General features: G+C 39.2%; 1 protein-coding gene across 1 annotated transcript in view; it reads right to left on the bottom strand.

Annotated features, from left to right (window-relative positions):
• The window catches only part of LOC126485143 (gamma-tubulin complex component 6), a 256718-nt gene that overhangs the window by 224263 nt on the left and 16129 nt on the right, over positions 1–16326 (bottom strand). The window contains exon 2 of the mRNA XM_050108806.1: positions 10490–10631. Coding sequence (XP_049964763.1) covers positions 10490–10631 — 142 coding nt within the window. The remainder of the gene's footprint in view (positions 1–10489; positions 10632–16326) is intronic.

Genomic DNA, 16326 nt, shown 5'->3' on the forward strand with positions numbered 1-16326 from the left:
CCTTGCCTCACACCTTTTCTAATGCTTGCTTCTCATTCCCTATGAAAAGCCCTGATTACAGTGACTTCATTCTCACAGAAGCTGAGAATAATCTGCAAGTCTTTGTGTTTCAGATCGGTCTTCTTCAGTACTCTGAATATTTCTTGCCAGATAACATTATCAAAAGCCTTTTCCAAGTCTACAAAGGTAATGTAAGTTGGTTTATTTTTCTGTTACTGCTTCTCAATAAGAAGCCTCAGTGCCAGAATCACTTCTCTTGGTCCTAGCACCCTCCTGCATTCAAACTGATTTTCACTCACCTGCTCTTCAACTCTCCTCAAAATTATCTTCATGAGAATTGTTTATGCATGTGATTTCGGGTTTCGGCAATGCCATTTTCTTGCCGCCTCCAGTATTCTTGATTAGTTCTGCCAGAACGGCATCAGAGTTTATTTCTTTATTCTACCATAGGTCTTCAAGAGTTCTCTTGTACAATGTCATCTCCTTTGTTATCTTCATCTGCTTCCTGTTCTTTTCCTGTTACATCCTCTATCTAGAGATACTCTGTCATTCAATTCCTCAATCTATTCTTTTCACCTCCTTGTCACATCTTCACCAAACAGTTTCAGATATATAGATGATACTTTTGTTGTTTGGTCCCATGGAAGTGAGAATTTAAACAGCTTTTCAGAACATTTTAATTCAGTCCACCCTAATATTTGTTTCGCAATGAAGGTGGAAAAGAATTGCTACCTTCCCTTCCTTGATGTGTTGCTCAGGAGGGAGCATGATGTTGGGACCTGCCATTTTTTAGGAAGCCAACTGACACCAATTTGTACCTTCAGGCTGATGGTTGTCACCATTTGGTATAGCATGGAGGGTACTTCATATCTAGCCCACATAATTTCAGACCCTTAAAGTTTGCCAGCTGGGTTGGTCCACCTCTACAGCAAGTCACCTTTACCCAGAAGGGTTAGAGTGAAAGGCTGATCGGGTGCATATTGTACTACTAAAAATATGTGAATCAGGTAAGCGTTGTAAAGAACGAGGTGGCACCTAAGTCTACAGCCTCTTTGGCTTATGCAGGTAGCATTTCCAAAAGGACGGGTCATATTCTGCTGAAGCTCAGTGGTAATTGTGTTTTCTGACCCCATCTAAAATTAACGCCCTTTTAGGGTCTGTAAAGGATGATCTTGAGTGGCATCAAGCAGTTGTTTAGTATACTTCCTTGCAGGTGTGGCATGTCACTGGTCAGTCCATCGGGAACAGGAAACCAGTGTATTGAACATAAATGTCACACATGCTTACAATGGCTGAACAAATCCACTAGTACACATTGTCATGATTCCAGTTACTCTATGAAATATATCAACACAGAGATTCTGGCACATATTTCTAGCTACTGGCATAGTGTTATTAAATAAGAGTTTAATTTGCAAGTGAACTTAAAAATAGATACGGAGGTTTCTGCTTAAATTCTGCTTGGAATCCTACGCTCGCTCGCTCGCTCTCTCTCTCTCTCTCTCTCTCTCTCTTTCTCTCTCTCTCTCTCTCTAGCCACCCCCCCCCCCCTCCCCTCCACCCTCTCTCAACAACAGAGGGACAGGGTTAATGTTACCTGCTCACTCTTTGATAATGTATATTCACTAATGATATTTCCTAATGCTGATCATCTTTGGTTGTGTGGTAGCGCTAGTTGTTGACAGTGTATGTGGTGTCTTTCTGCATACTACCTGCATACCAAGGTATTACATATCCTTACACGGCTCTCTCACGTGACATCTATTCCTTGAAAATGATGGGGAGTGCACCTGTCTAAATGTTGCAGACTGTTGAAAACCTTGCCAGGCTGCATTTCTGTAAGTTATATGAACATTTTATAGATCAGGAAGAATGCAAGTTTCTTAGATTGTCCCAATTTTGACATAAAATTTGGAAATAGTGACAATGACAGACCACCTGGCAGTCGTCTCCAGGCAAATGAAATAAAGTTCATCCAGCCTTCCCTTCAGAAACACAGGAAGGTTACACAATGAACGAAGGTGTACAACAGCAAATTCATTTGGAAAGGTGTCCGACTGATACAATAAAATTCAAAAGAGTATAATGGTGTAGTAATTGAAAAAAAGCCTTTAAACAGAATCCCAAGACAACACACTGAAAGAACTGTACAAGGCAAAGACCTATTGTGTGAATCTTACCAAATGTTATAGAAACAGATCCTCAATGACATTGACAAGAGTTGCACAAATATTAATTATGTCATAAATAAAAATTTTTGGCTGAATAGGATAACATGGAAGTAAAGTAAGTTTTGCTGGCATGAAGTACATAAGAATTATTTTCCAGCTTTCCCTGGATTGGGTGAACTCTTGGCACAATTTTTTGTAAATACTGCAGTGTATTATTATTATTATTATTATTATTATTATTAATATTAAGCTGACTGTGTCAAATTTTCTGTTATGTCTAGTAAGCGTATGTTAAAGACTTGCTATGTGTGTGGTGTTTTTTGATAGGCTTCCCAGGTACCCAAAAGGTAATTCTCAACATTCTTTCTTTTTTTCAGAATGATTAATTTCCAAAAGAACTTGAAAGATTTTTCAATGTTTTATAAATTCTCTCAGTAAAGAACCTTTCATAATATGAAAAAAGTTGCACATTTAGACCCTTTCATGATATGAAAAAAGTTGCAAACCTGTACTTATCCTACAGTTCTCTTTTCCTGTTATATATGCCTTATGTTATCCAAGGGTTTATGAAACTCCATTGATATCATATAGATCTGACTGGGGAATCACTGTTGAAGGTGGGAAAGAGTCCGGATACTTTAACAACTGCATGAATCCATATCCATACATAAATAAAACTGACTGCATTATTAGAGCTCTCTGATTTTCTATTTCAAAACTTTGTTAGTTGCAAAAGATGAATGTTTTTTATTACAAAAACATTCAAACTTAAGTTGTAAATTATTTTACTTTTTGGAAGCATTTTTATTTATGATTATAGTTATTTTAGTATACCAACATAACAGAAAACACAATTGCATTTTCTTATAATCTAGAGACATAAACACATATAATTCATTGCTTCGAGATTACTTTCATACATTTCCCACATGCAGATTTCTTACAGGCTATCATACACAGATGAGCCAAAACATTACAACAATCTGCTTAATAGCATGTTGGTCTACCTCTTAAATTCAAAACAGCAGTGATTCTGTGTGGCATGGAACGCAAAACAGCAGTGATTGTGTGTGGCATGGAATGCAAAACAGCAGTTATTCTGTGTGGCATGGATATGAAAAGTCCTTGATAGGTTTCTAGAAGTATGTGGCACCTCATGTCAACACAGATGTCACATAATACCCATAACTTAAGGGCCAGTGGTTTGTGCATTCAGAGCTGGTGTCCAACAGTGTCTTTGATGTGTTCAGTCAGGTTCAAACCAAGCAACAGTGGCCAAGACACCTAAATGAGGTCATTAATGTGTACATGGAAAGTTATCCTCTTTGAAGATGTCATCTCTGTCAAAGAATACATCAAGCATGGAGCAATGAAGGTGGTCCACAATAATGTTTACATAGTGTTGCCTTCAGTTAATACCACAGGTATTATGAGAGCTCAGGTAAAGTCGTTAATAGCACAGTACTGCTCCACCAGCATGCATTTGTAAGCAGTTCATGTCTTTAGCAACTGTTTGCCTGGATGACAACATATTCAGACATGATCATGAAACCAGCTTAACAAGAAATGCACATAATCTAGTAAGTCACCGTGTTTCCATTGATCCACAGTCCAATTTCAATGATCCTGCAACTGCTGCAATTGTAATTGACAGTGTTATTGAGTCAACAAGGAAACAAGTAGGAATTGTCTGCTGTGGATCCCCACATTCGACAATGTGCACTGAGCTCTAAAACATTTTTGCCTACACCAGCATTTTAATCTGTCATCAGATCTTCCAAAGATCATGCTTTACAAAGTTGGAAGGCTCCAATCTCCACATTCTGAGATGAGGCATGGATGTATAATACACTATTACCTCCTCATGGTTTCATTGCCCTCCAACTCTTTTCTATGGATCCTCACAACAGTAACAACCGAACAGCCAACCAGGTTCACTATTTTTACGATGCTTACTCCCAGTCGCCACACCATAACAATATGCGATTTGTCACATCGCTTATGTCAGTGAATTTTCCTCACTTGCGGTCTATGTCATCACTGGAATGGAGCTTATATACTTTCCTTACAACATCCTATGACTGCAACACCATGAGGCACTATTCAGTCTCAAGGTGGGCATACACTAATACTTCCAATATCACATCCTTGTCACCCATGGTAACCCCAGTGCAAGTATCTTGATTGTGTCTTCTCCCTCTGTAGCATCTTTTCCAGAACTGCAACATCATACTCAACTGCCATCTTGAGAGAGCCTTGCCATCATTTAGGATATCAGCCTGTATCTCAAGTAGAGCAGCGCGGTCAAAGGACTTTACATTCAGCTATGAGGTAGAGGTCACATACTGCTCTACCCAGTTCTTCCCTCTGCACTTTATATACATGAAAACACAGGGTGCCTTCAGTTACCTGCTATTCCAACTGATGACCTTTGGATGAGTGGCCACCTGAAGTCAATTGTCTGCATGAACAAAGCAGGTCATATTTTCTTCTCCTTCATCTCATTTTCATTCCTCGTAGTATTTCTTGATGTTGGTCCCTGTTTTCTAAGTTGTTTTGATAGTATATCAGTTGTTGTTGTTGTTGTTGTTGTGGTCTTCAGTCCTGAGATTAGTTTGATGCAGCTCTCCATGCTACTCTATCCTGTGCAAGCTTCTTCATCTCCCAGTACCTACTGCAACCTACATCCTTCTGAATCTGCTTAGTGTATTCATCTCTTGGTCTCCCTCTACGATTTTTACCCTCCACGCTGCCCTCCAAAGCTAAATTTGTGATCCCTTGATGCCTCAGAACGTGTCCTACCAACCGGTCCCTTCTTCTCGTCAAGTTGTGCCACAAACTCCTCTTCTCCCCAATTCTATTCAATACCTCCTCATTAGTTATGTGATCTACCCATCTAATCTTCAGCATTCTTCTGTAGCACCACATTTCGAAAGCTTCTATTCTCCTCCTGTCCGAACTATTTATCGTCCATGTTTCACTTCCATACATGGCTACGCTCCATACAAATACTTTCAGAAACGACTTCCTGACACTTAAATTTATACTCGATGTTAACAAAATTTCTCTTCTTGACAAACACTTTCCTTGCCATTGCCAGTCTACATTTTATATCTTCTCTACTTCGACCATCATCTGTTATTTTGCTCCCCAAATAGCAAAACTCCTTTACTACTTCAAGTGTCTCATTTCCTAATCTAATTCCCTCAGCATCACCTGACTTAATTCGACTACATTCCATTATCCTCGTTTTGCTTTTGTTGATGTTCATCATATATCCTCCTTTCAAGACACTGTCCATTCCGTTCAACTGCTCTTCCAAGTCCTTAGCTGTCTCTGACAGAATTACAATGTCATCGGCGAACCTCAAAGTTTTTATTTCCTTTCCATGGATTTTAATACCTACTCTGAATTTTTCTTTTGTTTCCTTTACTGCTTGCTCAATATACAGATTGAATAACATCGGGGATAGGCTACAACCCTGTCTCACTCCCCTCCCAACCACTGCTTCCCTTTCATGTCCCTCGACTCTTATAATTGCCATCTGGTTTCTGTACAAATTGTAAATAGCCTTTTGCTCCCTGTATTTTACCCCTGCCACCTTTAGAATTTGGAAGAGAGTATTCCAGTCTACATTCTCAAAAGCTTTCTCTAGGTCTACAAATGCTAGAAACGTAGGTTTGCCTTTCCTTAGTCTTTCTTCTAAGACAAGTCGTAAGGTCAGTATTGCCTCACGTGTTCCAATATTTCTAGGGAATCCAAACTGATCTTCCCCGATGTCTGCTTCTACCAGTTTTTCCATTCGTCTGTAAAGAATTCGCGTTAGTATTTTGCAGCTGTGACTTATTAAACTGATAGTTCAATAATTTTCACATCTGTCAACATATCAAGTATATCAGTTGTCAGTCATTAATTGCGTCAGTCTGTCTTTTGGTTAGCTCAGCAAGCAGTACACCTAAGAGCCCCTAGATGTCTGTGGGTGTCTTTTGACATCCACCCCATCTACCTTTGCTCATGTTGCTTGAGAAATGACAACTTAGTTCTTGTCACAAAAAAATCAGAACACAACCACTTGTTTTCTGTAAGCAGCAGGCACTATCCATCATACTCTTGCAGAGAAAATTGTTTTCATATTTTATTACAGGTTATCTGTCTTGAGCTGACTGCAATCTAATTAAAAAGAATTACACCAGATGCATTTCGCTTTTATTTACAAAGCATCTTCTGTGGTATTGGTGTTTCTTTACATAACCTGCTCCTTCCCTTCTTGCTAGCAGTGGTTGGTGTCGACAGGCTTTATTTCACATCTGCTCTTCACAGCTTTAGGTATTTTGCGTTATTTCCTGTGCTACAGTATTTACAATTGACTTTCTTAACTGTTTTTCATTCATCACTGCCCTGAATGAATGAACTGCAGTGATGAATGAAAAACAGTTAAGATGACAGATGTTAACACCTGCTGCGGAAGATGGCCACGCAAACAAATGTAATACTGTTTTCATCTGCCATCTCATATACAGGGTGTACCAAAAAGAATCATCCAATTTGGCACATCTATGTTTCTGAAACTAATAAACACATATGATGAATTTTCTTCTTTCATGAAAGGGAATTTTTTTAAAAATACATTTTCATAGTGTTCAATACGCCCCCTTCAGATGCACAGCATATGTCAATGCTGTATTCTAGTTGTTCCCACACTGCAGCAAGCATGTCTTGAGTTACAGCTTCCATACCTGCTGTTATGCACTGTCTCAGTTCATTCATTGTTGTTGCTGGTTATGGAGGCACATAAAAATTTTTATAAACCCTCACAAGAAATAATCACATACAGTCGGATCTGGTGATCTTGGAGGCCAGTAATGCGAGGCTGAATCATACAGTGCAGTGCAACAGATCCATCATTCAGTAATCCTTTGATTTAAAAATTCCCGCACTTCCAGTGCACACTGCTGCTACCTAGTGGGAACCATGTAAAACTCATGAGTTTGCTCTTTCCAACAGTATGTTGTTCACGCACGTTTCTCAAATAATGTAATAGTTATGATTTTTTTTTAATTGGATGATTCTTTTTGATACACCTTGTATTTAATTTCCACTGACAACTAGCACATTCTTCTAAAGCTATATTGTGTTATATCTAAAAACAAATATGATGTGACTTACCAAACGAAAGTGCTGGCAGGTTGATAGACACACAAACAAACACAAACATACATACAAAATTCAAGCTTTCGCAACCAACGGTTGCTTCATCGGGAAAGAGGGAAGGAGAGGGAAAGACGAAAGGATGTGGGTTTTAAGGGAGAGGGTAAGGAGTCATTCCAATCCCGGGAGCGGAAAGACTTACCGTAGGGGGAAAAAAGGACAGGTATACACTCGCACACACAGTGTGTATACCTGTCCTTTTTTCCCCCTACGGTAAGTCTTTCCGCTCCCGGGATTGGAATGACTCCTTACCCTCTCCCTTAAAACCCACATCCTTTCGTCTTTCCCTCTCCTTCCCTCTTTCCTGATGAAGCAACCGTTGGTTGCGAAAGCTTGAATTTTGTGTGTATGTTTGTGTTTGTTTGTGTGTCTATCGACCTGCCAGCACTTTCGTTTGGTAAGTCACATCTTTGTTTTTAGATATATTTTTCCCACATGGAATGTTTCCCTTTATTATATAGCTATATTGTGTTACATGTACAAAAATGTAATAAATAACTCAAAAATGATTTTGAGTTGTAATGTTACCTACACTGCTTAGCAATATGTTTTGCATCACCTGCATATTTATGAACATGCATGGACACATATTTGAGGATCACAGAGAATGAAAGAGTTAGTCTTATGAAACAGAAATAAAAAAAAATTTTACCTTGGAAATAAAAGTGGAGCAATATAAAATAGTTAAGGCAATTTATTTGAAAGTGCAGATCTTTTCACATCTACGAAATTAAAATTTTCTGCTGAGTAATATTCATCATACTAACATTCATCATAGTGGGTATCACAGCCATAAATTTATTAAATGAACAGAGCATTTTTCACTTAGGCTGTATTTATTTTGATTTCTTTTTTCATTCCACAACTAGTTTTGAATTTTTAAGTCATTATCAAGTGTACATTACCACCATGAAATGCAAAGACAATGGAACTTGAATTAGTGGAAAGATGGTCACCTGCAAAAAGATGCCGTACTTGTAAAAATGGTAGTGTATTCGCATTAGATGCTTCCATTCATTTTGGTTGACAAATCTTTGTAATCTTGATTGTCTGACAGATAGCTGGTGTGCATAAGGCAAGATATCTCCAAAGATATAACAATGATAAAGAATAAAAGTAAGGGATAGCCACAAAATCTGAGAGTTCTTTTCACATATACATAAACAAAGAATGGAATAAGTATAAAATTATTAAAAAGATATGGTGCACCAAAATGGGTAATTCTGAAATTTAAAAATTTCACTTAGTATGTAGACAATGTAAATAATCCTATCTGTCAGTGTGGAAACTAGGAATGGAATTGTTGCTTTCAATTTGATTAGCCAACAATTGCAAGTTGAATAAAATTATTGAAGAATAAATTTAAACAAATGCAGCCTAAGCGAAAAATGCCACATTTATTTAACTCAGTTTCATGTTGCTCTACCCTATACATTGAAATATTGTTTGCTCCTCCTTGGCATGCCGCCCACAAGGTGATTGGGACATTGCTGGCCAAGCCTCATCCCTCTTCTACAATGGCCCTCCTGAGACCATGCAGTCTGTAAGAAGGGTTCCTGTGACAATGCTCTGCATGTTTCAAATGCCCCAAGCATGCTCACTCAGATTCATAACAGCCGATATCACAGACCATTCCATCCAGTTGATTCCTAATTCCACAAGGAAGGTTTTCACAAGGTGCACATGTTGTGCTTGTGTATTTCCTTCTTGAAAGGTGAACCTATTGCCTAAACACTGATTGTGTGGTAGGAGGATACTATCCCAATTCTGCACAGACCTCAAATTACTCTCAATAATGACTAGAGCCATCCAACATTATACATGATATATGTCCAAAATGCAACTGATCTGCGAGCCTGCTGAACCTGGGGGGAGGGGCTTGTCTGAGACATACCCCGGTACCTCTTAACCTCCATATTCATCCGTGATTATGATCGGGCAACAAACAAAGCTTGCACTCATCAAGGTTCCATTCCAGGTGTTCCCTTACATACCTTCTTCACTCACCTTGGTGCTAGAGGTTTACACTATTGTTCATAATAGACACCTAGGTGCAAATTGATCATTTGGACATATTTGCATACTGTCTGATTCGGCATAGCAGCCCACTCCCAGTCAGTTCCAAAAAGGCAGCACACCCTTCTATTGAATTCCTTTTGGGGTACTTATTTGTAGGGAATGGTCATGTCCACAGGTGACTACTAACAGGCAGATCTTCCGCTTTAGCTTTTGGCCAAACAGCCTTCTTCTGAAGTAGAAAACACACACACGAGTTTGGCCACATACAGTGGTCACATGTGTGCGAGTTGTGCTTGTGTAATGCGTGTGTGTTTGTTTGTGTATTTTCTACTTCATGGAAAGGTCTTTTGACCAAAAGCTAAAATGTACAACAGTCTTTCCATTATGCCTGTCTGTGACTCAATGTCTCATTTATATGGTGAGTAGCAATCTATCCTATTCATAATATGTTGTTATTACATCTGAGACTTTCCATTGTTAGATCTTCAGTTTTTATGTCACATGATAGTGGATGAATGTTCAAACAATGTTGCTCCACTGCACGCTAATTCAGCAAGCAACTTCCCATGGTGACGATCCTTCTTTTCTTAAAGTGACAATACACTCATGTTCTTAACTGGAAACTACGCTGACAGACTGAACAGTGTCAACAAGCCACATTGTCCCACATCTGACTAGAGATGCAATGTGCTTCACTAAATTGCACTGAGAAAGTTAATTCAGTTTTATCTCTATTACACAGGTTTTATTTTTTTTTTTAAAGCAACTTAATAAAGATAGTAAAGCATTGTGGTATAAGTGAAATTCAGTCAGCATTAACTTTTTAAACTACAACCTCACAGACAAAAAAATGCACAAAATTCAGTCTGGCGAGTGCATAACAAGAGTTTCAAAGCATTTTAAAAAAATTTCTAGTAGTTTCACAATAAAAATAATAAAAAGAACAAGAGTTACAGATAATTCAGAAAACAAATACCATCTTTATTCCCTTGTAACATCATTAATAAAATTTAAGTCTATAATCTTATTTTCAACACCCATTTTATAGTGGAACAAAAGACACATCCAGACAACTTTTGAAAATCACTCACCAAAGGCAGCAGGTGTCTTCTTAAGTAGAATCCCAAATGCATTAGAGCGTGCTTTCTTCAGAACATAAGAAGACCCCTTCTCTCTCAGTTCATATTTACAAAGTTGAGTAATCAATTGATAGACACTGTCAGTCTCAGGCAACTAGAATTAATTACAATTTTATGAGTGTCTGGCACTCTATTAGTTTATCATTTCAAAAGCAATATATTATTACGTGCACAACTGATCAGAGAAATTTAAGTACACTGAACAACTAATTGTACAATGGAAAGTCAAAAATGTTGTCAACACTATTAAGTTAAACTTACAGGTTGAGCAAATGAAATATAAAATCAGCACCTACATGTGCACTTTGTTACACAGCATGAAATGGGCAAAACTGGGAGGAAAATGTCAACAAGACAAATTAAATGAAACACACAAATTGCATTTTTTCATTCCTATCAATACGAAAGTTAGTTTCTACCATGCTGACCAATATTTTAATTTTACAGTGATTGATACTATCTTACATCACCCCATCAATAATATTGCTTCATTAATTTATTTCTTGACTTGGGTATGGACACGACACTAAAAGAGGGTCTACCATTTGCATAATATTTTGATAGCACAGCCAGAGGACAAGCATCGGAATATATTTCCTATGTTGGTTACACCATAAAATACCAAACATTCATGTTGACAGTGCTTAATTGTGCAGTCACTAGAACTCCTAGCTAAACATTCTAAGACAAATGTGGTGGAATTTCTATAGAACTGGAAAACATGATAGAATAAAATATTAGTTAAAATCTCTCTCATGTTCACTAAGATACATAAATAAATTATAATTATTAATGCAGTCTTTGTTTTCATGCATTAAAGCATTAGGTCAAGAAAATCTGGCAGGCTCGTCACTTACAACTCAGGCAGGTGGTTTCATATAATATGGAGTTTTAAAGCATGTACCTAGTTCAGCACTCAGTTTAAGCTTGTTTGTTAATTTTTTAAATATACAGAGCAAATTGTTTGTGTGTGTATATCCGGGATATCCTCCAAAATCCCTGGATCAATTTCAACCAAATATGGCACAGTAACAACAGGCCTCACTAGTATCAGCACTGCAAGGTTAATAACTTCCCAACTACGATAGGAATGGAGATACAGGAAAAAATGTGGTTTTTTCCCAGCCCCTGGCTTATAGGCCGCCCTGAATGAGTGGCTTGTTGTGTGGGAACAATATCAGCCTGGAAAATCAACCTGCTTTTCAAGGTAGCCTACATGTCAAGGGCAAAACAATTTTCCATTCCTTGACATGGAAGCTGCCTGCACGACAGGTATGTTGTGTTGGAGTAGTATCAGCCTACTTTATCAACTTGCTCCACACGGTGGCCAGTACATCAGTGGCAAATAGCTGATTTTCAAGCCCCTGCTCTACATGACAGGTGTGTTGAGATAGTAGTATCATCCTACTTTATTGAACTATGTTGCAGGGACTACACATGCCGACAAACACGGCTTGGGACTGGTTGGTATAGATAGAGGAGGGGATGGATAGAGGGTGAGATGGACAGAGTGGGGAGGGGGGGGAGGGGGGGGGGGGGAAGAAATGGGCAGAGAAAAGGTAGGAGGGAGAGCTGGTGGAAGGTGTAGAGGAGTAGTAGGCAGGTGATGGAGGGGTGGCAGAGATGGAGTGAGAGAGGGGAAGGAAGATATGATCAGAGGGAGGGGGGAGGAAGCTATGGTCAGAGAGGGGAAGGAATATATGACCAGAGGGAGGGGGGAGGAAGCTATGGTCAGAGAGAGGAAGTAGTGGAAATGGACAAAGAGAGGGGGCACAGGAGACGAAGAGGGAAAGAGAACGGAGAGGAGGAAGAGGCAGTCAGGCATACGTGGGAGAAAAAGGTGAATAGACAGAGGGTGGAAGAGGTGGACAAAGAGAGGGGGGGGGGGGGAGGGAGGATGTGTGTTCAGTATGTGTGACAAACTTATATGTGGGCAAAAAACCAGTACAATCAACATAAAACTGTACAATTACTCCTTCTCTATAGCAAACTACATTTTGCTCATCATCATATGAGGGCAAATAGAGGGGGATCACTGATTATCAACTGTCTCCCTCCCTTCATGAGAGAAAAAAGTTCAGGCAAAATGTTGCATATTAAAAAAATTCAGTGAAGATGGATCTCTCACCAGAAAAAGAATCATACAAGACAAACTAGGATTACTTCACTACATATGAGCAATTACAATGAGATATGTTCCAACTGAGCGATAAATTGTACTGACTGCAACTTGTTGCCCCTTAACTCAATCTGAGACTTCCCCTACCCTGCTTCAAAGGAAGGTGAGATCATGGCAGGAACACAGCACATTGTGCCTCAATTGTCCCACATAAACTGTCTCAGTTGCTACAGCTGAAGCCTTGATCCATTCCTTGTCCTAAAGTCACTTCATTCTGCTGCTCTTGTCTTTGCAGAATGGGATTTTTTACAATCTGAACTTCCTTCTCTGCTAGGTATATCTGTTTTGAACATGAAATGTACTCATTCGGAGCAAATGATGGAGTTTTTGGCTCAGATATGTCCAACACAATTTAACATAATCAAAGACTGTGTGTAATCCTATGTTAAAAACTGTACTTTCATTTGAAAGGCATATCTCATGCACACATTGTGGGAACATGACAGAGCAACCAATAGAATTTCCTACTTACACCAATCAGATTATCTAGTACACCTACTACTACATAGAATCATTAATTTGAAATGTGATAAAATATGTACTTAGAGTCTATTTGTTTCCAAAGCGAATTACATCTAAGATGATTCTGGATCTCTGGTGATCAGGTTGGTGACTTGTCCATTCTCATTTAAGAACTCTAATTCCCTCCACAATAAATTCCACTAAGTCCTGCATTGCCTTAAATCCCAGAGGCATATTCAGCCAGGGTCTCTTCATGGGATGTTATCCACCTAGGTGCCACCTACTCCAACTGGGAGGATGGATGAACTCTCCCCATGAATGCAACTCCAACATAGCAGCAACATCTACATGATGCAGGGTAGCTGTTGCATGGGATTCCCTGGTCCCAAATATGATAAATGCATTAACAGTGACTGCAAACACATCAAGAGTGCAATTGTGAGATCAAGGGATTGCAGCAAAGTGGGGATTTAATGACAGTCCTTCACCCTTCCCAAATGGATTGCCTAGCATGTTTGGTTTTGGCCACTTGCTTGTATCACACATAGGAGGTTAATCAGGTGGAATTGTATACCTGGTGGGATGCAGCCCAGAGTACCACTTATTAAGATTTCTTTCCATGCAGTTTACATAAAGCGTGCAGGAAAGCTAAATGCCTTTTATGCACAGTAAATAGTCTAATCTTTTCTACCTGGTCCCTATGGGAACGATAAGTAGTGACAATAGTACATTCCTAGATTACTCACTTAATACTGGCTTTTTGGCTTTCTAATGTTAGTTTACTATCATCTAGTGTTTGCTACTTCAGGTTCTTCAGTGCTTCCACAACACTCACTGGTAAGCCAAGCAAACTTGTCACCATTTTGTGCTGCCCTTCTTTGTATGCGTTCAATATTCCATGTCAGCTGTATTTGGTACAGATCCCATACAATTAAGCAACAATCTAGGGTGAGTTGCACGAATATTTTGCTACATCTCCTTTGTAGACAGACTGCATTTGATCTCTGTTATATCAGCATAACACAATAACATCCAAAATACTTAAATGATTTATTCACAATGATACTGGTTAACAATATCACTTCTCACTCTATAGCAAGTACACAAGTCCAGGGCACTCCAGTCCACATCTGAGATCATTGAGATAGTACCCTAAGTTCCACAGGGTTCCTAGTATGTGTGGTCACTAGTCACAAATATGAGCAAAGGCAGGTGTAGGACTAGCTGTACGATGCTGTTGCAGTGACCTGTATACCATCCCGGTAGTCCGGGAATACGGAGTGTGTGGTAGCGCCAGGGGCCGCCTGGATACTCTCTTCCATCTCGCGACACTGGGCCTCTAGTGGTCGTCTCAAAATGGACAACACGGCCGGTCGGCAAATCTATATGCCCGATCCACATGTGTTATCTCTGCAGCTGCGTGGCTGGCCATGCTTTGCACATGTTGATGTCTGCTGCTGTCGGCCGGTGGCCGGGTGATGGCAGATACCACACTCTGAGTTTTGTAAATAATCATTGCTGTGATACTGGGTCAAATGCTTTTTCAATGTCGTGAAATACTGCATTCACTGTAATGCATTCATCCATGACTTTTGCAATGCTGTGTGAGAAAAGTGCATGCTGAGTTGTCCATGACCGATGTTTTCAGGGTCCATGCTGGTTGACATTGAGGAGATCATCCTGTTCAAGGTATTTGAATATCTCTGGGTGCAGAATACGTTTTAAGATTCTAGACAGATGGATATCAATGATCTTAGACAACAATTTTGTAGATTGTTTTTGATACCTCTCTTGTAGAGGGATGTGGCCTTCTTGTCTACAGATGTGATCTAAGAAGCTTTCTTCTAACCTGTGAGAATAGTTTTTTGTTCAAAGAATACGTGGTATATTAGTTTGGAGATTTGTTTAACTTGGCTGCAACGACGCCACTGGCCCCTGGGGCCTTGTTAATTTTAGCTAATTTAGCTGTTTCTCAATAAGTACAACACAAAAATTTGTAGCATTCATCTTTGCTGTGGTATGAGAATTAAACTGAGACAGTAGTTCTGGATCTTCCTTTGTAAGAATGTTTGAAAATGGAGTTCAGTATTTCTGCTTTGTCACTGATACTCTCAATCTTAGTTCCTGTGTCTGGACACTAACTTTGGGACAACCTATAACCTTTATATATGACCAGAATTTCTGTGAGAGGTCCTTTGATAAGAGTCTGCTACTGTAGTCATTTAAGATGTCACACATTTCACTTTTGAAGGTCAAATGTGTTTCATTTAGCATCCCTCTATCTACAGCTCTATGTTCTGTTCTACATCTAGTGTGCAGTAGTTGCTATTTCTGTGTAAGTTTCTTCATAGAGATTATATATCATGGATGGTCCTTCCCATCACGAATTGTGCTAGTAGCTACATATCCATCCATCCATGGCTTCGTCAGCAGTTTTTCTAAACTTGGGCCACATTTCCTCAACATGCTTATGCCCAGTGCTAAATATTCTGAATTCCTCCTTACTGCTCCTTTATCAAATTAATTGCACGTGTAAATCTTTTTACTTGTTGTATTTACCCTTTGTGTTTTGGTAATCATTGTTGCTACACATCTATTTGTTGCCACATAATCTAGTACTTTTCCACCACAAGTGGGCTTTTGAACTATCTGTTCTAAGTTGTTTTCACAAAAACATCTACCATAATTTCACAGGAGACTTGTCAAGGCCACTATTTACAGAACTGTAACTATTCCAATTGATTATGAGATGACTGAAGTCTTCTCAAGTTCTGACAGTATGGTTGGGGCTGAGGGTTTATCTAAAGTTTTCTGTCACATCTGAGGATGAGCCTGGTGGTCAACAGAAACAGAATAAGTTTATGCCTACCACTGACACTAAGCCTTTCCCAAATGATCTTGCATGAAGATTCAACTTCTATTTCAGTGGATATGAGTCACCTATCCACTGCGATAAATACACCACCACCACCACCACCACCACCACCACACCATCACCTTTTCATGAGCGTCATATATCTCGTATATGGGCGGCAATTCTATGAGTGTCGTACTAAACTGGATGGAGACTCACTTAATCTAGAAAATGAAAAAAAAACATGTTAAGATGTGGGTTAAGGGGTCAAAGAATGACTGAAATTAGAGTGCT

The sequence above is a fragment of the Schistocerca serialis genome, chromosome 6, assembly GCF_023864345.2.
Source record: "Schistocerca serialis cubense isolate TAMUIC-IGC-003099 chromosome 6, iqSchSeri2.2, whole genome shotgun sequence".
NCBI lineage: Eukaryota > Metazoa > Arthropoda > Insecta > Orthoptera > Acrididae > Schistocerca > Schistocerca serialis.